General features: G+C 31.4%; 2 protein-coding genes and 1 long non-coding RNA gene across 7 annotated transcripts; 1 reads left to right on the top strand and 2 right to left on the bottom strand.

Annotated features, from left to right (window-relative positions):
• Positions 1-495: 495 nt before the first annotated feature.
• Positions 496-1,574, bottom strand: LOC18104202 (uncharacterized). Its single transcript, XR_002977442.2, has 2 exons — positions 1,024-1,574; positions 496-904 (listed from the first exon to the last, which is right to left on the bottom strand). It is a non-coding gene; the product is annotated as an uncharacterized LOC18104202 (long non-coding RNA).
• Positions 1,575-4,445: 2,871 nt separating this feature from the next.
• LOC18104201 (late embryogenesis abundant protein At5g17165) lies at positions 4,446-8,281 on the top strand. Its single transcript, XM_006375950.3, has 2 exons — positions 4,446-4,664; positions 7,750-8,281. Exons 1-2 carry the CDS (start codon positions 4,555-4,557, stop codon positions 8,021-8,023), a joined length of 384 nt encoding a protein of 127 aa, XP_006376012.3. The 5' UTR covers positions 4,446-4,554; the 3' UTR covers positions 8,024-8,281.
• A 7,596-nt stretch (positions 8,282-15,877) lies between these two features.
• Positions 15,878-19,629, bottom strand: LOC18104200 (uncharacterized). 5 transcript variants are annotated; one of them, XM_024584064.2, is made up of 3 exons: positions 19,406-19,629; positions 19,223-19,291; positions 15,878-17,937 (listed from the first exon to the last, which is right to left on the bottom strand). In XM_024584064.2, exon 3 carries the CDS (start codon positions 17,879-17,881, stop codon positions 16,097-16,099), a length of 1,785 nt encoding a protein of 594 aa, XP_024439832.1. In that variant the 5' UTR covers positions 17,882-17,937; positions 19,223-19,291; positions 19,406-19,629; the 3' UTR covers positions 15,878-16,096. The 5 variants fall into 5 exon arrangements, with proteins under 5 accessions (XP_024439832.1, XP_024439833.1, XP_006376011.1 ...); XM_024584065.2 differs by having other exon boundaries at positions 19,410-19,629; XM_006375949.3 differs by lacking the exon at positions 19,223-19,291.
• Between the last annotated feature and the right edge of the window lie 3,660 nt (positions 19,630-23,289).

The following is a 23,289-nucleotide window of genomic DNA, read 5'->3' as shown; positions in this document are numbered from 1 at the left end:
AGCAGATTCCAGCTAATAATTTGGCCTAGAAAATCATATTCACAACATTTTGGGGCTGGCAGGCAGTTCCCTTTTCTGTGTGCACATCAATCGTCTGTCTGCAAGATTTTGATAAATGTTTATTTATGTAAAAATAGATACCAAGCTAGGATTTTTCAATAATTTTGATTTTAAAGCTGTTTGGAAGGGGGAAATAAACCTGAAAATCATTTTTAAATAAATTATTAAGGAGTTCTTTTCTCTCTCTGCCTTCACTTTCTCCACATTCTTCTAACACTAGCCATGTAAAAAACACATTGAAACTGTTGATTCTCTCTCTCTAATCACCCCTTTAATGGACGAAAACCACCCATTTGCAAAGACTAAAGCTTTTTGTCAAAAGATGGTTGTTTCATGTTTGTTCCGGACTAGGGTTTCAATGTTTTGAATTGGGTGTTGAAGTCCTCAGTTAAGCAGAGATTACCAAGAGTCTGTCGTGAAGAAATAATGAGAAAATTTAGTTACAAAAAACTTTGACATGTCATTATTTTTCAGCTTAATTACAGAGGGAAGTATTCCTTCACTAGTTTTCATCGAAAATTTCATGGGTAAATATAGAAGTATTATAATCGAGAGCAGCCTCGTCGCCCCCTCCCTTTCTTCTTCCTCTTTTTCCTTTATTGCAAAAAAGTACTCCCCATCTTGCCACAAATCTAAGCCCCAATATCCTTATAAATTTGGCCACGCCAACACTTCTCTATGTTGAATCCAAGTTCTTGCTTGGATGGTGTGCATCCTGTGACAGTACTACCATGACCAGAGGAAGACAATAGCATCAACAGTTCTCTTTCATCCGAAGAAGAGCTTGGACTTCTCTATGTTGAATCCAAGTTCTTGCTTGGATGGTGTGCATCCTGTGACAGTACTACCATGACCAGAGGAAGACAATAGCATCAACAGTTCTCTTTCATCCGAAGAAGAGCATGGATTTGTGGATGGAAATAATAACGAAAGGAAAGCAGTGGTAGCATGACGATAGGTTACCTGAAGAAGAGGCGTAGCAAGTTGCGGTTGGCCATTGTCAACTTAATTTGTTGAGTGCATGTGTGGGTCAAATCCCTGGAAAGAAAGCGTAGAAAGAGGAAAAGAAAACCATAGAATCATCAAAGTCTTCTACAGTTTTTTCAAGATTCAATCACAGGTCTGTCACTTGAAGGAGCAAAGATAGCAGATCCAGTTGGCACTACAGGTATAACTATTCTATCTCCCTTCACTTCGCTCCTAAACCACGGCGATCTGGGTTCCTTTCTCTTATGATGCGTTAAACTTTGCTTACCTCTCGATTCAAACCTAGGAATTGTATACAAAATTGGGGTTCTAAACAAGGTTCTCTCTTTTGGTTTTATTTTCATGCTCTGTAGCGTGGGTTTGTGTTTACCTTTCCACATGAGAGGAGGGCAAGTTTTTTTACTCAGAGGAAAGAAAGAAGAGAGCCATGGATGTTCAGTCTTTTGCCAGCATGAGCACAATTTTTATTTTATTTTTCTTTAAATGCAAGCCACTAACGTGCACTACTCCTGCTCTTCTGCCTCACCTTAGCGTATGCATTTGGGAGTGTGGGCCAGATTTGCATGTGGGTTTTGCCTTATGCATTCTTTGGGCTTATTCTTTTGTTTGTATTCAAGCCGGTGGGCCTTCCTTGGACAAAGGTGGTCTGATATATTTGGGTTTTAAATTGGGCCTTGTGCTAGGCTGGAAAACTCAGTCTAGGCTGAGCCTTTAAAGTCTAAGACACAAAACAGTGAAATTTGTCAAGGATAGAAATGTATTTTTTTGGTCTTTAAGATGCATTTGGCAATCACGCCTTTAAAACAATTTATAAACCTTTGTTTTTCAGTTAAGGATGTGTTTGAATAACACGTCCTGCATCTTTTTTCACAGCTTTATTTTTTGTTTTTTTTTCTTGTTTTGCCAAACACGTTATAATTTAATTTTAATTATTTCTTTGATTTTTAAAGGATTATTTTTCAATTAATTTTGCATCTTTCATATCATTTTCTTACCATTTTATTTTTAATAATTGAGATTATTAATATATATATATATATTTCTGATATTAAATAAACCAAATTTGAAAAAATAAAAAAATGACAAAAATAAAGTTTACAAAAAAAAAACAAATATTTATGTTTTAAATTGCATATGACAGTTTATAAAAAAAATATTATGTTTACATATTTAAAAACAAAAATATGAAAGAAAAACAAAAAAACAAACATATTGCATGATTTAGCATATTAAAAAATAGTTTTTACATTTCGCATGTATCATGGACTTAATAACAGGTTTATTAAAGTTTACGAGGACTTGATCTAAATTTTAAAAACATGAAAAAAAATATCAATTTGCTTATTTTTAATATTAAGAATTATAAACTTACATGTAAAATTTATTCTTAATATTAAAAAGAAACAAATATAAAAATATATTTTGCCTGTAGAATAATTAGGCTTGACCTATAAAGTGATGATCCATCTTACTGAGATGGATTTGCTTTGACAAATAGATAGCTAATAGTCAGAAAAACACAAGATCTTAAAAATAAACATATAAATACACAATACAACTTACTTAAATTAAGGTGTATTAGGGGTAATATTGTCATTCCTATACACAATCAGTCCTCTTACCTAGATTCTGAAGACCAATTAAAATTCTTTGTTATAAAAAATAATAGGTGGTGACTCCAAACATTTTAAACCATAATAGACAATAATTTCTTGTTATTTCTTCATATCATCTATTTTAATCCAGAAGAATGATTGTCGCGATATCGTACATATATGACAAGAAAAAAAATAAATTTTAGTCATTAAAAAATCATTTGGAAATGTCGCTCGGGTAAAGATTGTTTTTCAAAGTGTCAGTTTGAGAGTATAGTGTAGATATTGTTTTTCAAAGTATTTTTTGTTTAAAATGCATCAAAATAATTTTTTATTTCTCAAAACTTATTTTTGATATCAGCATGTAAAAATAATTTAAATTAAAAAAGATAATTTAAATTAAAAAAATAATTTTTTTTTTAAAAGAACGGTCGGGTCGTAATAGTAAACGGTTCATGAGTTAATTATCAAAACATGGTTTAAAACACATGTGAGGGAGTCATTTCGCATGAATAAGTCGGTTCCATGTCAAATTCAAAGCAGTAATCACACTTACAGGAAAGAGTGCAGAATATTCGATTTTCGATTCGCATAAAACAAAAACAAATCAGGATAAAATGCGTTCCGCTACTAACGATGGAAGCATTAGTTGACGGTACAAGAACGCGTACGGGTCGGGGGAGTGAGGTGGGGACGGCAACCAAGGAGAGAGAGAGAGAGAGAGAGAGAGAGAGAGAGAGGTGTTGGTAGGAAGGTTGGGTAAAGACACGCACCAATGACCAAACCACACATATTATTCTTTAGTCCCTTTATTTTGAACATAAATTATTCTTCGTAATACTTGTTTGAAAGCCTAATAATAAGTCCCTTGACATTCTTGTAGACCGTTGTCTCTTTAATAAAAGGTGAATGAATTGCCCCCCCCCCCCCTGAATAATTGCAATTTTGACACATTGTTTACACATCAAGTCAGCCATCGTTAAGTTTTATCATTAAAGCTTGCAGTTCATCATGATTTTTAAATTGTTTTATACCTGAAAAAACATCAAATTAATATATTATTAATTTTTTTAATGATTTTAATGTATTAATATAAAAACTTATTTTGATTTACTTTTAATTAAAAAGCATTTTTGTAAAAATACACTACATCACATTGTTAAACTTATTTTCTTGGTTTTCATAAAGCAAACAACATTACATGTAACAATCTTATTACATGTAACAATCTTTACGGATTTAATGAATGTCCGGTATTTAAGAGAATATCGACCAAAAACAATGTTTTGATGCAATAAAAATCTCATAATTATAACAACTTTATAATCTCATTTGCAAAATATTTTTGTCCCATGAACTTTATTTTTACTCTAAATTCATTAATATAATATTAAATGAATATTAAGAATAAATCAAGCCTTTAATAATAATAAATATGTATTTACATGAATATAATAATATCACGTATAGCCAACCGATTAGCTACAGTACATATTAAACTAGCATAACAAAAAAATTTGGTCTTTTAATGTAAAAACTCAATGGTAAAAATCAAATTGAATTAAACCAGATGCTTAAATTAAATTAAATTAAACGGAAAGCTTAACATAACATAATGGAAGGAGGAGTAATTTTGCTTTCAAACCACCAAGCTCGACGTGCCAAAATAGCAATTCTTCACGAGCGAAAATGCAAACATGAAGGATTATTTATAAGCAAATGCAAAGAGCAGGGACCGAAAAACATTATACTCTATCCCTTAGAGGTAGTTGGATGGTGCTCCCTCTGTCCTGTCTGTGTATATAAAGATCAACTGCAAAAGATACAGAGCCATCCACCACTTGTGCTTCTCTCAGGATTACAAGTACCTCTCTCAATCTCTCTCAGATCTTCTGCTCCTGCTGCAATTTGTATGGCAGCCAATTTCAAGAACACTGGCATCTTGGGGAAGCGAGTAGTCAACCAGATCTGGACTCCCAACTCCACTCGCTCTTTCTCTGTTTCCAATACTCCGTCTCTCAGGTTTGATTTGACTTCTTCTCGATCATAGAAGTTTTGATCATCAGTTTAATTCATGTTTAAATAGCTTAGCTTTGCCGATTCCACTCCCTGACATTAATAATCTTCAAGATATATTGTTTCTTCTCTGCTCGAAAGTCTTGATTATTGTGATTGTCTATGTATGTATGCGATAGCGTTGATACATTTTCTCCCAAGGAAAGCTCGAAAGTCTCTTACTGATATTTCCTGTAATCCAGAAGTGTTCTACCGTCAAGATAGAGACGAGTATTTCCGTACGGACTGCAAAAATTGAAAACAGTAACAACAAGCGATTCTAAAGTTATTTCCGTTTTTAGGGTTCGAGGGGTCTCAAGTTCAAAACTCTTCTTTTTTCTTATGACATGACTCTCCCTTGTCTCAATTCTCCTAAAGTCAAAAAAAAAAAAAAAAATTAATCAAGCTGCCGTTCCTTAATTATAAAGAAATTCTATTCTAGGTGTGTGTGTATATATATATATATATTTCAAGATAGATTCAGGAAATAATTAATAAAATCTCATTAATTACTTTTTATATTATATTTCTCAATTCACAAGAACTACCATAAAATTAAATACACGCGGAATCAAGTAAATAATGTCTAAAAACTTCATTCTCAAGTAATAATAATTGCTGGGCACATGCTAAAACTCGTCGTTTTGTAAAGCCCAGTGTGTTTTATTTCTTCCTCTTTGTTTGCGTACGGCAAAGCTCCACGAGATCCACCTTCCTTAGAGAAAATCTGTCCCTAAACATGATCTGATCCAGAGGGAGTCTGAGTGTGACATAAATATTTTAAGGGATTACTTTGTCAACTTATGCAGAAGTTTTCTAGTGTCTTTATTCACATATAATCAGATATTATTTATTTATTAAATTAAAAATTTAGAAATAATTTGTGGGTTACTTATCGTTATCTGGTGGAGTCACGTGACTTTCAAGGGTCATATCGTTGTCCCCCATTTAATTATTTTTTATTAATCCGCGCCTACCCATGTAATTGTCACATGGCGAGGCCACCTACTCTCCCATTCACGCAGTATTAGTTATTTGTTTTTAAAAATAAATAAATATAAAAGCTTTTTATTTTTTTAAAATCCAATTATAAATCAAAAGGTCTATACATGCATTTAATTAAATACATCGAAAACCATTTGTGCCAATAAATACAAAAAATAAGGTGTTAACGTGTCTATTCAACTTGTCTTCATGCATTTAATTAAATATATCGAAAACTATTTGTGTCAATAAATACAAAAAACAAGGTGTTAACGTGTCTATTCAATTTGCCTCGTTATAGATCAAACATTTTTTTTCTAACGTAAAATAGTTAATGTGTAGATATTTGTAACCTGTTTTTATGACATCGAGTAACAAATATAACTATGAATCAAAAAATTGATGTTTATATAGAATAAAATATAATAAAAAATATATATGTTAATAAAAACATTAATTTTTAACGTAATAAAAGAATGAAATAGTAAATGAAATAGTAATAGAAGAAGAATGAAATAATGTTGGAATTGCTAAAGTGAATTGTTATTTTGTTTTATAATAATTTAAAAAAAAATTGTAAAGAAAAAAAAAATTCCCCTGCTATTTTTAAGTAGTCATAGGGGTTCATGAGCGGATGAGGGGTTCACCCATCAGTCACCCAACCTATCCTTGATCCGATTTCCTAACTTATTTTTTTGTTCTTGATTACAAGTAGCTGTAATTTTTTTATCACAAAAATTATGGTGTGTTTGTTAAGAGGGATCAAGGGAAGGATGGAAGAGGGGAGAGGGATTGTGCTTCACTTTATTTGGTGAGACTTGAGGAAGGATTGAAGTATCTTTCATCACTTGTAATTTTCAATCTCCTAATTTGCTTCCAATTTTCCCCTCTTTTTGTAAATTAATGCTCTCAATTTGATTTGATTGACTACCATCATTTCTCTTCTTGTTAACAAACTTACCCTTTCCTCCCAAATTTTCTGTAGTTAATTTCAATCCTTATATTTTGAGTTTACTTTAATTTGGCCCTCTAAAGAGTTTATGTTTAAGAGTTGTTTCAATTAAATCCCTCAAGATAACCCCCCAATTAAATCCTTGTTTTTTGAAAGTTATTTCACATCTTGAAGCTTTTGGTTATTTAATTTCCAGGTCTTGTTAATTTCATCACTTTTTCTATGGAGACACCTTTCTTTCCATTTCTGGTTTATTTAGTGTTTCCTTCCTTCTCATGTAGAAGTTGATAATCAATCCAGGAAGTGGAGAGAGGATTGGGACCTTTTAGATGTTACGATTAAAACCTTTTTTACACAAACACATTGGCATCTCACTTACTCATCTAATGGATGAGATGATTCCAAAATCTTATTAATAGCCTTGTTTTTGTGTTTTAAAAGTTTTTTTTTTAAATAGAGTTTTTGTTTTAAAAAAATTTCAGATTATTTTAATGTGTAAATTTTAAAAAAATTTAAAAAATATTATTTCAATGTATTTTTTTAAAAAAAATACTTTAAAAAATAATTATTACCACAAAACTAAACTGCGGAGATTAAATTAACAATGCTTTAAGTTAAAAGAGTTACTTCTCGGACCCGTAAGGAAGCCTTAAGTTAGTTAGCCAGGTTACTCTAATCAGAAGTAATCTTTTATTTCTTAATTACCAGATACCAAGTGTTCCCTGCATTTTCCAATTGTTTTCCTTTACCGCTTTTCTTTTAATAGTTTTGGTGAATATTATTTTATACACTAAAACTGCGATGCTTTTAAAAAGAATCAGGTGGGAAAATTAATGAACATTAATCTAATGCTTTTTAAAATATTTGGGACTTAATCTATAGAATTTATAGGTTTAGAACTCAACCGAATTTATAGGTTTAGAACAAAAATGAGTTTTCTGAGGTTATAATTCATCACATTTTATGAGAATTGCTGCTGCCTGCTGCTACTAGCTAGATGCGTATGTGTTGTGCTTGTGCCACCCGATCCCAACTTGAACTTCCTCGTTATTGGACTCTGTTTATTGCTCTAATTATAGTTTATGTGAATCAATGATGACGGTGATATTGCGGCAGGGGTGCTCACACATCGGTGTACGACAAGAACCTGGATGATGAGTTGCAACCGAATGTGGTGCCGGATGATGTGATCAAGCCCCAGTCCGACAAGTACTGGGCTCCACACCCACGAACCGGTGTCTTTGGGCCTGCCACTGAGCAGCACCTCTCTGAGATCAGCGGGGACAGTGCCTCTGTGGGAGACGGTGGTCAGGACCCAGTGTTGGAGGAGAAGGCGTGGTTCCGCCCCACCAGCCTTGAGGACCTGGAGAAGCCACACCGTCTTAATTGACAGATAATCTATCCAAAGCAGAGGAGCGTGCCCTCCTCAGTGTGAATTATTACAAACGTAATCTTCATGGTATGTGCTGATGTGCTGTAATTATAACTGGAGTGGAACTAGCTGGTCAAATGCAGACCTAGACATACCTAGTAGTTGTGATTTGAGTAACGTCTGTATGCTTGTTGGCTACGTGTCTCCCTACGTTCTGTTCTATAATTGCGTGGTTATTCTCCATAATAATAATAACAACAATAATTTAAAAACTAATTATTTAGTCCGATTTTCCTCTTCAGTTAGTTTTTTTTTTTTGTTTATTTCAATAAATAGAAAAGTGTAAAAAATAAATATATGGTATGAGAAGATATCTACAAGAACTTTTAATCTCTTCATTATGTCGTGGGACCAGTTCTCAATTAATCTCTTCATCTTCAATCATGTCAACTAAGATTTGAATGAAAGTTGAGTTTCCGATTAGAACTTTGGTTTTTTCAATCTCCAGCAAGCTAGCTTTTGGTTCTTAATTAGAATATTGATTCACGCTTCACAGTGGTTTTTGTTTTTAAATGCTATTGGTCTTGCTGGGGTTTTATTAAGCTAAATTCAACAATATTTTTGACTAAAAAACAAGGAAAACGCTTCTAATAATACTTTTTGACAAAAAAAAAAAAAAAGACAACACATCTATGACGCCATACTATCCAAACCCAAAGCTATTGGGTATGGTGGTGGAGCCAAACTCAAATGCAATTAGGTCTTGCTGTGGAGCCAGACCCCATATCCTTCAGTCTGGTGGGCAAGGCAATTGAGTCTAGCGACACCAACCAGACCCATGCCTTGGGTTTGGCGGCGAAGCTAGACCTCAATGCTATCGGCTCTGGCAACGGAGCTATACCCAAACGTTATAGGGTTTGGTTGCGAGCCAGACCCAATAACAAAAAATATTAATATGAAGAAAAGAGAAATAAAAAAAATAAATTTTTTTAAAAGTATTTTGGAAACGCAAAAACAAACATGTTTTAATAAAAAAAATTCAACCCAACCTCAAATGAAAAAAAAAAATTATCATCACCAAACTTTTGTATAATATAAAAAAGTCATATCAATTTATTTTCTCTTTATAGTATGAAAAAAAAATTCAATAAGAGAAAAGAAAAAAAAGTAAAGAGAGAGAAAAATAAGATTGGAAATATCTTAAAAGAAAAAAAATTAAAGGGAAAGAAATTAGTTGTCGGTGTATTGGACGTTGCTCTGTTATGCGTTGTTCATGGCGCTACTGTAAAAAACAATTTATTTGAAGATGGTGATGGTAAAAATACATTCTGTGTTTTTAACCCAACTCAAGCATTTTTACACTTGAAAAAAAAATGTTATTAACCCGTTGCGGAGCGCGGGCGAATATGCTAGTTATTATATTATTACGTAATTGTTATTTATTAAAATATTTTTAAAAAAATTTATATTGAGATAATATTTTTTTAATACTGATTTTTTATATAATCACATCAAAATAATGCACAAACATCAAAAATATTAATTTGAATTAAAGAAAAAAGTAAAAAAAATTCAAATGGTTTTTAAAACATTTTTTAAACGCAAAAAAAATAAACATATTTTAATAAGAAAATTTAACTCAACCTCAAATGAAAAACATTTATCATCACCCAACTTTTGTACAATATAAAAAAAATCCCATCAATTTATTTCATCTTTACCGTTTAAAAAAAAATCAATAAGAGAAAAGAAAAGAAATCTAATGAGGCAAAAAAATAAAATTAAAAATATCTGGCGGCCCAACCAAACCCAATAGCGTTGGGTTATATTAAGATAATATATTTTTTTATTTTAAAAAATTTACTTTTTATATCATCACATCAAAATAATACAAAAACATCAAAAAATATTAATTTGAGGTAAAGAAAAAAATTAAAATTCTTAATTTTTTTAAAAGAATTTTTGAAACGCAAAAAGAAACATGCTTTAATAAAGAAATTCAATCCAACCTCAAATGAAAAGAAATTATATCACCCAACATTTGTACAATATAAAAAAGTCACATCAATTTATTTCATCTTTACAGTATAAAAGTAAATTCAATAAAAGAAAAGAAAAATAATTAATAGGGAAAAAAAATTGGAAATATCTTCAGAGGAAACAAATTAAAAAGGCAAAAAATTAAAACTGAAAATATGTTGCAGCCCAGCCAAACCCAATAGTATTGGGTTATATTGAGATAATATTTTTTTTTAAAAAAAAAATTTACTTTTTATATCATCAAATCAAAATATAATACAAAAACATCAAAAAATATTAATTTGAAGAAAAGAAAAAAAATAAAAATTCATAATTTTTTTAAAAGAATTTTTGAAACACAAAAAGAAACATGTTTTAATAAAGAAATTCAACTCAACCTCAAATGAAAAGAAATTATCACCACCCAACTTTTGTACAATATAAAAAAAAGTCACATCAATTTATTTCATCTTTACACTATAAAAACAAATTCAATAAGAAAAAACAAATTAAAGGGAAAAAAATTAAATTGGAAATATCTTCAATAGAAACAAATTAAAGGGAAATAAATTAGTTGGTGGTGTATTGGGTGCGCTATTCATGCTGTTACTGTAAAAAATACTTTATTTGAAAAAAGGTGATGATGCAAATACATTCCGTACTTTTAAGCCAACTCAACCATTTTTAAATTTGAAAAAAAAAATTGTTATTGACCCGCTATGAAGCACGAGTAAATATACTAGTTATTATATTATTATGTAATTGTTATTTGTTAAAATATTGTTTTAAAAAATATACTGAGATAATATTTTTTTATTTGTAACACTGATTTTTCATATCATCACATCAAAATAATAAACAAATATAAAAAAATATTAATTTGAATTAAAGAAAGAAATAAAAAAAATTCAAATGTTTTTTAAAACATTTTTGAAACGCAAAAACAAACATGCTTTAATAAGAAATTCAACTCAACCTCAAATGAAAAACAATTATCATCACCTAATTTTTGTACAGTATAAAAAAAATCTTATCAATTAATTTTCTCTTTACCGTATGAAAAACCAAAATTCAATAAGAGAAAAGAAAAGAAATCTAAGAAGGCAAAAAAAATAAAATAAAATGACCTTTTAGGGATACTATTAACACTTCTACACTATTTTTTTTTGGTTTTGGGTCCATCACAATATAATATTCGTAGAATGAGTTTTGCTATGATAATATTGATATCTTATTCCAATTCACGATCGATGCTAATGCGTAAGTGATCAATTAAGAAATTAACTAAAGTTCAACCATTAACCCCCCCTTTCCATATCATATAATATAAATTGAATAATTCAAACGAAGTTAATATTCATTTACTAATATAACCTCTTAAAAAAAGTTTTGATAGCATATATTTAATTAAATTTGTTTTGTATATTACATAAATATCAACCGGTAACACATACTGATATAATTTAACACAAGCAAAATATAAAGACTAATAATTTCTCTATTGATGTATATATTTCTTTAACCTTTATGAGTACATGAACAAAGTAATACACTATTTATCTATGCCTAAAGTTATTTTCTTATGCTAGATGCTACCAATTATTCCTTCTATTGCTGAAACGTACAACCCTAAAGGTTTCTCAGGCATTATAGGGTTAATAATGGAGGTTAAGCTAGATATGTGTTTATATCTTCAAAAGTAATTTGTTGCTTTATTGTCCATCTCATCAAAGCTCTTTTCTTTCAACAACTTGGTAAAAGGTTTAATCTTCCCATACAATATTTGAAATAAACTTCCTTATGAAATTATTCCCAATAAGGCTTTATAATTCCTTTTTTTAGGAGGTTGTGTTTTCATGATTGTTTATGCTTTATTCGAGTCCAACTCTATACCTAGTTGATATATTACAAGTCCTAAAAAATTTCTTGCTTTCATACCAGAGGTGTATTTTGGGTTTTTTTTTTTAGCTTGCCTCATTTGTTCTAAAATAGTATGTAGTTCTTCTAGATAGGTAGATCTTGATTTCAACTTTATCACAATACTATCAATACAAGCTTTCATATTATATAAGCCTCAGTTTGATAATTATTGGGCTCTACACCCATGAACTGGTGTCTTTGGGTATGCCACAACGCATATCTCTAAGATTAGTAGGGACATTGCTTCTTTTAGTAAACGATGGTCAGGATCTAGAGTTGAAGGAGCAGGTTTGCTTTTGTCCAATCAACCTTGAGGACTTGGAGAAGCCACACCATTATAATTGATAAATAGATATTACATAACTTCATACGCTTCACTTTTCATAAAACAGTGAAGCAGCTATAGGTTTTTTTTTTCAAAAATTTTCTTTTTCAATTGAACCCTTCTATGGTTTTAATTAGATATAATTAAGTTTGAAATTATGTTAAACACACCAAATTAAAAGATATAAGACTAAAATATAAGAGAGAGAGAGATAAAATATGCATAATCCTATATCTCCATAATTTTTATTTTGATTCAAAAGTTTATTTTGTTTATTTTTTAGTCAATGGCTTTGAGAGAAGATAGAGAAAGTCACCTGAAACTATGAAAAGAGAGAAAATTATCAAGTGGGCCATTTTTCAGCGAAGAAACTCATTATTTTTTGTGTCAACGAGTTCCATTTGACAAAGAGTGTTTGATGATGATGGTTTTTTTTCTTTAAATATCCTTAAAAAAGGACATTGGGCTTGGTTAAAAGTTTTTGTATTTGACTAATTTGTGTTTTTTAGGTGATTTTAGGATGGTTAGGGTTAGAGATGGTTTGAGGAGATTTTTAGAGGTATTTTTAGCAATGGGTTGAAAATGAATTTGAACCCAAAAGACCCGTCCCCCTAATTTTTAAGGCCACCACATTGGTGGCTAAAATCTAGGTAATGATAACTCGTCAATCACTTTTTTATATAAAAAAAATAGTGGCAGACAACAAGTCATCTGCCCTTTAAAATAAAAAAATCAAGTATGACCCAAATATGTAGACCTACCTTATGCCCAAGCATCTGAGCTTTTAATTATGGCTTGCTCACCTAGCCTAACACTTTTTTTATATTTTCAATTTTATAATTGAAATTAGGTTTTTGTTGGGTTTTTTTATTACCTTTTTCTCTTCAATTTTTTCTTTTAATATTTGGTTCATTTTGATTTGGTATTCATATTTTGTTATCATATAATTAAATAAAAACAATTATTGAACTTGGTAAAGTTTATAACCGAGGTCACAAGTTTGACAAGTTACCCAGAGTTTGAGTTAATCTAATTGTCCACATTTCAATATGTTTTTAAAAAATTATCTTTAGATGTTTTTTAAAGTAAAACCATGGATTTACAAATCATCTAGGTAACATTTGGACTTACACGCCTAGTTTTTTTTTTTTTGGTTATTGGTTTTTTTTTCCTTTGATTCCTTTTCCTTGGAATCCGTCGACTAAGTTATGTCGAGACAACTCCTACTCGATTTAATTTGAAACCTGGGCTAGGCAAGGAATTGAATCATCTAGTTTTCAAGTTTGATCCACTAAGCTGAGTTTAATGATAATGCCAAAAAGTTAACCACCACTTGAGTATTTTCTTATATGTTCAAGAAAATTTCACTCCAACCTGCAGCATAACGCAACTAGTCATCTAGTGTAACCTAGTTGTGCATGCATAATAGAAATGTGATGAAGGGAGTGTTTGGATTTGTCTTAATTTGGAGCTATAATTAATACTTGTCCTTTTAATTTGTAATTAATTTTGCATTTCTCTTAAGGAAAATGAATTCATTTTATGAATTTATAGGTATTACAATAAAAATGCTCATTTTATCCACTATATATAAAAGTCTCAATGTATATTTATTATTTTTCTTTTTTATTTTAATAGTTTAAATTTTTGTTTTAATTAAAAATATTTTTTTATTAGATAAGTCATATATAAATTGAACTTACATGTTTATTTATAATTTTTTTAGATTTAAATATAATATAACAATGTAAAAACAAATATACATATCATTATGATTATCACTTATATTAATTAAATACAAGATGAAAAATATTAATAATAGTAATGTACATGCATGCATGAACTATAAAGTATAATCTTGTATAATCTATTATGGGTAAGCGGAAAATTTGAAAAACTGATTAAACCGATAAAATAAAAAAATAATCAAAACATCAAATCATGAAAAAAATGAATAAATTGATTAGAAATATTAAAAAAATCTTTCAAGTGAAATGGCAAAAAACATGATGTTAAAGTTTGAGAAGTATTGGAGTTATGGAAAAAATTAATTTTTTTTTGTTATATGTGATTATTGTTTTAGATTCACGTTTCATGTTGAAATATGTGAAACTCTATTTTAATGACTTGTATGATGATGACAAAACACAATTGCTAAAAAATAAGGTGAGAGATACTTTAATGAGCTTGTATGATTTTTATTTGAAAGCTGATGAAGTGAAAGATGATACTAAACATCAACAAGATGTTAATAATATTGATGACTGTTAGAAAATAATATAAATCATATCCTGAGACCTTACCTATCAAAGAACCATCTCAACCCAATAGCTTAAGCTGTTAGGTGAGGTCCCAGTATATGATTTATATTATTCTCTAACATACCCCCTCAAGTGAAAGCCCTTTGGGCTTGAAACTTGCACAGGCCCACATTATCTTGTGCTTAATTTTTTTATCAAATAAATAGGGATGGTGAGATTCGAACTCGAAACCACTTGGTCATCAAGACTCTGATACCATGTCAAAGAACCATCTCAACCCAATAACTTAAGCTGTTAGGTGAGGTCTCAGGATATGATTTATATTATTTTCTAACAATGACATGGAAGTGGATGATAAGGCAAACACTTTGGTTCGATTAAAAAACATTTAGAGGATGAAGATAATACGGAGAGTAGAAATGAGATTGAGAGATATTTGATTGATAGTTGTAGGGATTCTAATGATGATAAGGTATATATTTTGAATTGGTGTAAGCATAATGCTTTGGAATATAAGATCTTTTCAAATGTCTCATAACATGTGTTAGTTATTCTTTTATCGACATTAGCTTCCAAATCAACCTTTAGCACTTATGCATATATACTCGATCAATTTTTTTATTTTTTTAATCTTCAGCAATAATTCAAGCTCTTGTTTGTTGTCAAAATTGATTGTATTATTGATCAATTCCAATTGTGATATTAGAACTGTGATAAATGATATTGAAACCTACGAAAACCTTGAGTTAAATAATTTATCTTATAAACTTGAACCTTTTATTTTATAATTTATTAATTGGCGTATTTTCAATTTAACATGTCTATATTTTGTAGAATTTGATAAATTTTTTTGCATATATGATAACAAATGATAATTAATTAAAAAATCAAGGGATTTTTTTTTTTATAGAAAATGTATAGTAAAGATGCTACTTGAATTTTTGAGTTATTGTAATGATTTTACTATTTGTATATTTTATTTGTATATTTTATTTGTTTATTTTTGTTGCTAACTACTACTTTTGTTTTGTTTCGTTTGTGGCAATGGCATATCATCCTTTCATCTCACTGCCTTGATAGATATGGATGATAGTATATTCACATTATTGTGAGTATCTCTTTAAAAAAAATAATTAAAAAGCTGAATTAAAAATAAAATAAGATAAAAAAACTGGTAAATTGAAATAAGATTTTTACATAAATTAAAAAGGCTTTTAAAAGTCCATAAAAATACACAAAAAAATCCAATAAAAATTAAATAGGTTTTTCCAATTTTTTAACTACATAAACTGAACTGAACCAAATTAAAATTAATCAGTTTGAACTTTAAGTGAAACAAAACCAAACTGAAAATGACAGCACCCTAGTTATTAGCTAAATTATTCTCAGCAAACAAAGCTGGCCAAGACACAATGGTAACTCCATATTTACAAGACAAAGGCGGATTACAAAAAGGATTTGGCCATTGTGCTATTAAATTGTAAAACATACATCATGATTACAAACACATCTAGTTAAGTTGCAATTAAGATCAACTGAAAGGAACGGTAAGAAGCTACCTTCTAGTTAATTCGGCATTGTGCATTTCTTTTGAGAATGTCCTAACAAATGACAGCGACCACATTGAACAACCCTCTTTGGGCGTTTAAAGTTTTCTACACGAAGAACCTTCTTTTTTGGCCTGCCAGGTGGTCGGCGAGTTTTGGGTGGGCGTATTGAGATGTCAACCCTGGCAACTCCACCTTCTGTTCCCTCACCCAATTCCCTCCATTGGGACTTATCAGGAATAGGGTTGATCATCTCTGAGTATGTCTCCCGGTAACTTGCAACAGTGAAGCAAGGCTCAGCAAATACATGAGCATTTTGCCCACAGGAAATAAGCGCGGCAGCAGCATGTGCACAAGGTAAACCATTGAGCTGCCAACGACGGCATGAGCAGACACGACTGCTAATATCCACAATATTTGTTCGCTCAGTCGACACAATCTCAAACTCAACCTCATTTGCCCGAAGTACTTGATAGCAAGGTGCATCTGCAATAGCCTCTAAAACCCGCTTCTCAGCAGATGGAACAAGAATTGAGGTCCAGCTCATTCCAATTTCACGACGATTGTTAAACCAAGATGTCAACTGAAGCCGAATATGCTCCATCATTTGTACAACTGGGAGCTCATGGCATTCAAGAGCCCAATTATACAACAATTCAGTAACTCCCAGTGTAAAATGGCCAAATCTCATGCCCTCAAAATATGCGACAGCCCAAAGTTGGGGAGAGAAGTCTTGAAACCAAGGTATAACATCTTGTGAGATCTCTACCATCTCAGCTATCTTGCTTTCGAATTCAGCTGCTGTGAGGGCATAAACAGCATTCCAGAAAATATTTACTAACTTTGTATTCTTAAATGTGTCACGGAAGTTTTCACTAACATAACGCAGACAAAATCCATGGAAAGCACTGGGGAAGTGTGTTTCAACTGCCTCTACAATGCCCTTATGCCTTTCAGACAGTATGGTAAGTCTAGGCATGTTGTCTGTATTTACTCCAAGAAGCTTCCGCAACTCTGACATAAACCACATCCAATTCTCGTCATTTTCCACATCAACAATGGCAATGGCCAAAGGAAATAATGCATCATTAGCATCAACAGCTGCAGCACAAAGTAATGTACCCAAATATTTTCCTTTAAGATGTGCTCTATCAAGTTCCAGAAGAGGCCTGCATGCATTTATAAAGCCATAAATAGATGCACGGTAGGATATAAAAAGTCTTTGGAAACAATTGTCTTGTCCAGTAGCAAAAACAGACGCAATGCTTCCTGGGTTGTTTTTTCTAATCTGCTCACAATATGCAGGAAGAAGGCGGAACCCTTCTTCAAAAGTTCCATGAAGTGCAGCCATGCTGCGCTCCTTCCCACGCCAAGCTTGCATGTAAGACACAGCAACCCCATGCCGGTCACGGATATCTTGCAGTATTTCCTTTGGTTTGAATTGTGGATTGTCTCGAATGCGTGCTTCTACAGACCTAGCTACCCAACCTACTGATGCTTGCTGATGGTGTAGGTTGTGGACTCCTTCACAAGTATGCTCTCCATGTAAGGTTCTAATTGAAAAGGTTGGAACTCCAGGACATTTTGCAACATGGACACGCCATGGACAGCCTACTTTAGAGCATTTGGCTATAAACCGGCTTCGATCTGATTTCACTATCCGAAGATCAAAATGCAGTGCTATAGCAATGTCCTTCAATGTTCTTCTGCAAGTTTCAACATTGGGAAACTCTTGTCCGATGGCCAAAGCATGTTCTGACAATGCAAGGGAAGCATCAGGCACAATTAAAGCACGGTCTGCCATGAATCAATTAAAACGAGGAGAAGCAACTTTGCTTGCTTGACAGGCTTCCCCTCATGCTGCATACAAAACAACCAATTTCAAACTTGTATTTTTCAAGTGCAGCTAGCACTAAAACCTTCAACAAATATGGATACCATAATAGAAAGACAAGAATAAGGTAACAAAATAGAAAAAAAAGAACTCACAAATAAATCATAAAAGAAGAATGCATAACTTACATCCAGACAAACAAATATATCAGGGAATTAATGTAAATTGAATGGAAAGGAACTGGTTGATACTGAGCATCAGAAGTAAATTACAATATATATATATATATATATATATATATATATATATATATATATTGATGTTTGAAATAAGGGGAAGTAAATTCATTTGTTATGCCACCGTGTGTGTTGGGGGGTTGGGAGGGTGGGCAGATAAAAGAAATATAGTTCTGAATAGCAGATACCAGATGATGATAATAGTTAGAGTGGAGGAAAAAACGAGAGAAAATGAAACTAAACAATAATTTCAGACCATAAATGAGTACACAGGCATCTTAATTTTCTCAGGCTTTGAGAAAAAAAAGGTTTTTTCCTTTAGAGAATAGATATTTTATTAAAAGAGAATCAATGCCGAATTGGAATGAGAATAAGTCATCCTCTTTAGTGAATCAAAAAAACACTTACAATCATCCTGTCATGACAAAGGTTTACTAAAAGGAAAACATTTTCAACCAGATATGGCCCATTTATCAAAGAGAAAGAACTAGTATCAGTAAAGAGAAGACTGTCAGCATTAAAAACCAACAATCTAATGCAGATTATGAAATTCCAGATTCACTTCTTTGTATCTCAATTTGTCTCCCAAGTTTCTTTGTTTGGTTCAAATAAACTTTGCTCAAAGGAGCTTTAAACAGAGTCAACCAACTTTATCAGCTCATTGCACCACGAAGAGGTAACTTGCAACATTGAATTGTTCCCGCGTGATAACAGAGGGTATAAATAAATAAATAAACTTGGGATACTTTGATTAATCTCAAAGTCTAATAGTTTTCTTGGAAGAAACAAACGAAACTATGCAGAGCAATGGATGGAGATTGGAGATGAATATTCAGGTCACTCCCCAGCCTAAAATTCAATTCTGGAAAAAAAAGGAAAATACATGTTTTATTCGAAAACATTCATACAAAATCATCAATTTCAGAACAAGCTCACATCTTCCAATATGTTTAATCTGCGTGTGCACAAAAATCCCCATCCAAATATAATAAAAAAGAATTTCGAGGTTCATATAAATAAAACATAATTAATCATTTCTGAACCTTCTTCAAACTCTAGCTAATCATTTCTTTACCTTCTTCAAACTTTCCCACTTCATGCTAAGGGTGGCACATTGCAATCCCGTTTTAAGAACCTACTTAATCTAAATTCAATATCAGTTCTTAACACATTAGAGAAATGATGCCAAACCAGATCAAGGGAACAGAAATTCACAACAAAAAAAAACATATATTAAATTAATAAAGACAAGACTTACCTACCATGGGTTTCTACTGCAGTAAGCAAAGGAGAGATGAAATCCCAATAATATATCTGCTATCGGCATCCATTTCCTTGAGCCAAAAAAGGAAACAAGAAAAAAACTAGTCTGTCGAAAAACGAAATCTTTCTCGACAATCAGAGACTCTCGACTAGGACTGGGAGAGAAACCTAGAAACATAACATCCAAATCTTTCTCAACTATCGAGAAACCGGTTCGAACGCTTTCGGTCCTAGTTATTACTTCTTGCCTTCATTCCGGACCCTAACGTCTTCGGCCCGATAAATAATATTGGGCTTTGGGCTACATTTGTTCCATTTTTATCAACCATTCAACCTGGGGTGTGTTCCTATTGCTTTGGTCTACTTATCCTTCTATATTTTATTGTGAATTTACTGTTACAGATTTTTTTTAATTTAATCATTAAATTTATTTTTGTGATTACATTTTTTTGGGATCAAATTTAAGAGCAATTGAATCAATCTTGTTGACTAAATATGAAATTAAAAGATAGAGGATCAAAGTAAAAAAGACATCACAAATGAGTGATGGTTTTAAAGCTCATATAAAAAGTTTAATTTAATCCTCCTATTTTTAAAACTATAAATATTCGATACCTTAATATTTTCTCTATTTAATTTTTATTTAGTCACAAATGGGTTGTCTTTTGGATTTCTGGGGTTGGATCGTTGACTTGCATACCTCTAACAAGTTCGATTAACATCCAAATGCTCCTAACCATTTCTTCCACTCCCTGCTCCAACCTTGTAAGACGTTCTCCATCATGATTACCTTGCCTAGCCATCTTAAAACTAGGCTTTGATATCACCTGACGTAGCACAAATGTTGGTGGGTTCATGATTTCGCTCACGAAGATAAGGGTTGTTGATATCGTTCAATTAGACGAAAGAAAATTAAGTCCAAAAAAGAAAATCTGAATTGATTTTTTAATTGAGAATTTTATTCGTGATTCATCAATTAAAAGTTAATACAAAATGAAAATATATTAAATACTTAGAACAACCCTTTTAGAACAAGGTAAATGCCAAATTAAATTAAAGGCCAAAATTAAAGTTCTTGATAACACAAACATCAATATACATAAATGAGTAATTACTTAAAATAGATAAATAATCATAGTCAATACTTCTTTAACTCCATTAAGTATGGCTGACTTCATTTTAGGCTTGAGTCAACTATTATACCTCATCCATTATGTTATAAAATCCACCCTTATTTCATCTTTATATAGGTTCGAGAGACATGAGCTCTAAAAGAAAAGGAGTTTGTGATTTAATATTTTAAGATATACATAATAAAAACTGTAAATTTAAGATTTTTCAAGAGTTTCAAGGATCTTGTTAGAAAAATCTAGAGTAATTTAGATTTTATAAGAATATTACTGGTATATTGTTGCAGGCAACCAATTATAAAACCAACTCTTAAGAATACATGTAGTTGTGCGAGTAAGGATCGTTCCCATGAAGAGAATCTACCCTAGTTTTATGCTACATGAACAAGGAACAACTTAAATTAAACTATCAAAATCAATCAAAATAAAAAACCTTAGTCTAGGTCAACATTCACCATCAGAATTTTATAATTGATTATTGATACAAGTATATATCAATTCACACTTTAAATATTCATCATTGAGACTATTTTCGTTATCTCTCCTTAGTCATAGTTAATTATAAAACAAGCAATCTAATTAACTCTAATTGCTGAACAACTCAAGACAAACGGTAAAAGTTTAATCTAATGGCAGCCTTAAGATTTAGAGAGATTGATGAACCTAAACAACACAAGAACAATCAATTGTATTTAATCTAGTCGGGCGTTTTTCGTAAGATCTAATGGTTTCTGATGCAACAAATCAATAAATCTTAGCTGCTTCACAAATTAGAGAGATCAAATAATTACGGTTCTAATATCCTACCTAGTTGTAGATTACAACGAATTATTATAAACTAGTAGGGCTCCTAGTAATTAAACGAGACAATCATGAAAATAGGCATCGAAGAACATTCGATACTCAAAGCATATAATTTGAAAATGAAAACTTAGATCTCACAATTTTATTGATTATGAGGCTTTTATTTCCTTCGACTAACTAAGAATTTAGCTACGCAGGACCACGATGAAAACTCGAAGAAGAAAAAAAATTAGAGAAAAGGGGAATTGAATTTTTTTCAATTTCATCATTTAATATTAAATTAAATGAGAATCGTCCGAGTTGTTTTAGACCCGTCAAGTTAATCGAATAATATTAAATTATTAAAATAATTATATATCAAATATATTAAAATATGATTGATTCTTCTAAATAGCCAGCGGATATAAGAAAAAAAAAACTGTGTATCTTGTATTGAAGATGGCCTTAGCTCTCATTTGTATAACATAGGGACACGTAAACAATTAAAACAAATTGAACTCTCATGTTTATTTCACATTTAACTTTCATTCTATGAACATACCATTTCCAAGTCAGTCTGTTAAATGAGAACAAACAATCATAGTTCTTAAACACGTTTTAGCTGTGCTTGGAGGGAACTAATTTGCTGCTCTCAGCCTTCTGTGATGCTGTTGTTTCTTCTTCAAAACTTATTGATGGCTTTCATCGTCTAAATTGTTGCAGTTGCATACCTGGACTCACTCTATCAAACTTGCCAGCAACTGCTCTCAAACCCCACTCAGTTGCATACCTCGACTCACAATCAGCATGCCTATCAATGCTTGTGTTCCAAACCCAACTGTTCATTAAATTAATTAGAGAGTTAACAGTTTCATGCATGGGAAGTACCCTTTGTGGGCATGTATTGTTTCTTGGATTTAAGAGTTTGCTTTAAGCAAAGAAAAGTTGTGTTCTATGTATCAGTTTATATTCTGGTGGTTCTGAGAAAAAAAGAAGGAAAAACATGAGTTTGTTTTCAAAAAACGAGGGTTCAAATCTCTGAGATTTTATTATATAGGCTTTTCCAATGACAGCAATGCCATTTTTAAAAGCTCCACTAAATGTGTTTGGCAGGTGCTTGTGAATAAGTTAGCAATGGCGAGTGCTGGATTATAAAACCGGAATGGTTTTGCAGACCGTGCTAATTCTTATTGATAGAGTCCGGGAGGTGGTATTGGAGTGAAGAACGTGGCTTTTTTTGACTTATTAGCCCACCGTCGATTCATGAAAGCAACCTGGATATATAGCCTTCGTGCTTGCTTGCTTTTCCATGATCACCTTTCTTAATGATTCAATCTTCATTTACAGAGTAGCCATGGACGGCCATCCCATGCACGCATACGCTGGATATTGTTTTGCAGCTCCTGCTGTAACAGCATTATTTCGGCTCTCGACTCCTGCTAGGACTGTTATATGCAGCTCTTTTTCAAGTAAAGTAGCTTCATATGTTCTTATTCACTTAATATGCAAGCGTTCAACCGATTCCATCTCACCTGAAGATACTATTGCTTCACCACTGCATTCATTCATTGCCTTTTAATGAAACTAGATCTTGGTCTATTCTATTTTTCTATCATGTTTTTATTTATCCTACGCTATTCTATTTTTTCTATTAATCGTTTTTAATTTTTCGTACAATGAGTTCCTATTTCTTAAAAATGTGTGTTGATTTTATAAAAACTTCATTTTGAGTCAATTTCTAAGTAAAATAGCAAGATTGAAATCACTAATTCTTCAAAAATAAATTTAATATATTACGATATCGAGATTTGCTAAAATTCAATGAAGAGTGCTTGAACTTAAAGATTTTCTAGTAATCAAATTATTTTGATTAAATTCTATTTTGTTATCATGTTAAATAAGTGTTTGTTAATGTAGTGCATTATATATTTTTTTTATTAGATTTTATTTTGATCTTGTATTTTTA

The sequence above is a fragment of the Populus trichocarpa genome, chromosome 13, assembly GCF_000002775.5.
Source record: "Populus trichocarpa isolate Nisqually-1 chromosome 13, P.trichocarpa_v4.1, whole genome shotgun sequence".
Classification (NCBI taxonomy): Eukaryota; Viridiplantae; Streptophyta; class Magnoliopsida; order Malpighiales; family Salicaceae; genus Populus; species Populus trichocarpa.
The sequence above is the reverse complement of the archived record's forward strand: the minus strand, read 5'-3'. Positions and strand labels throughout refer to the sequence as shown.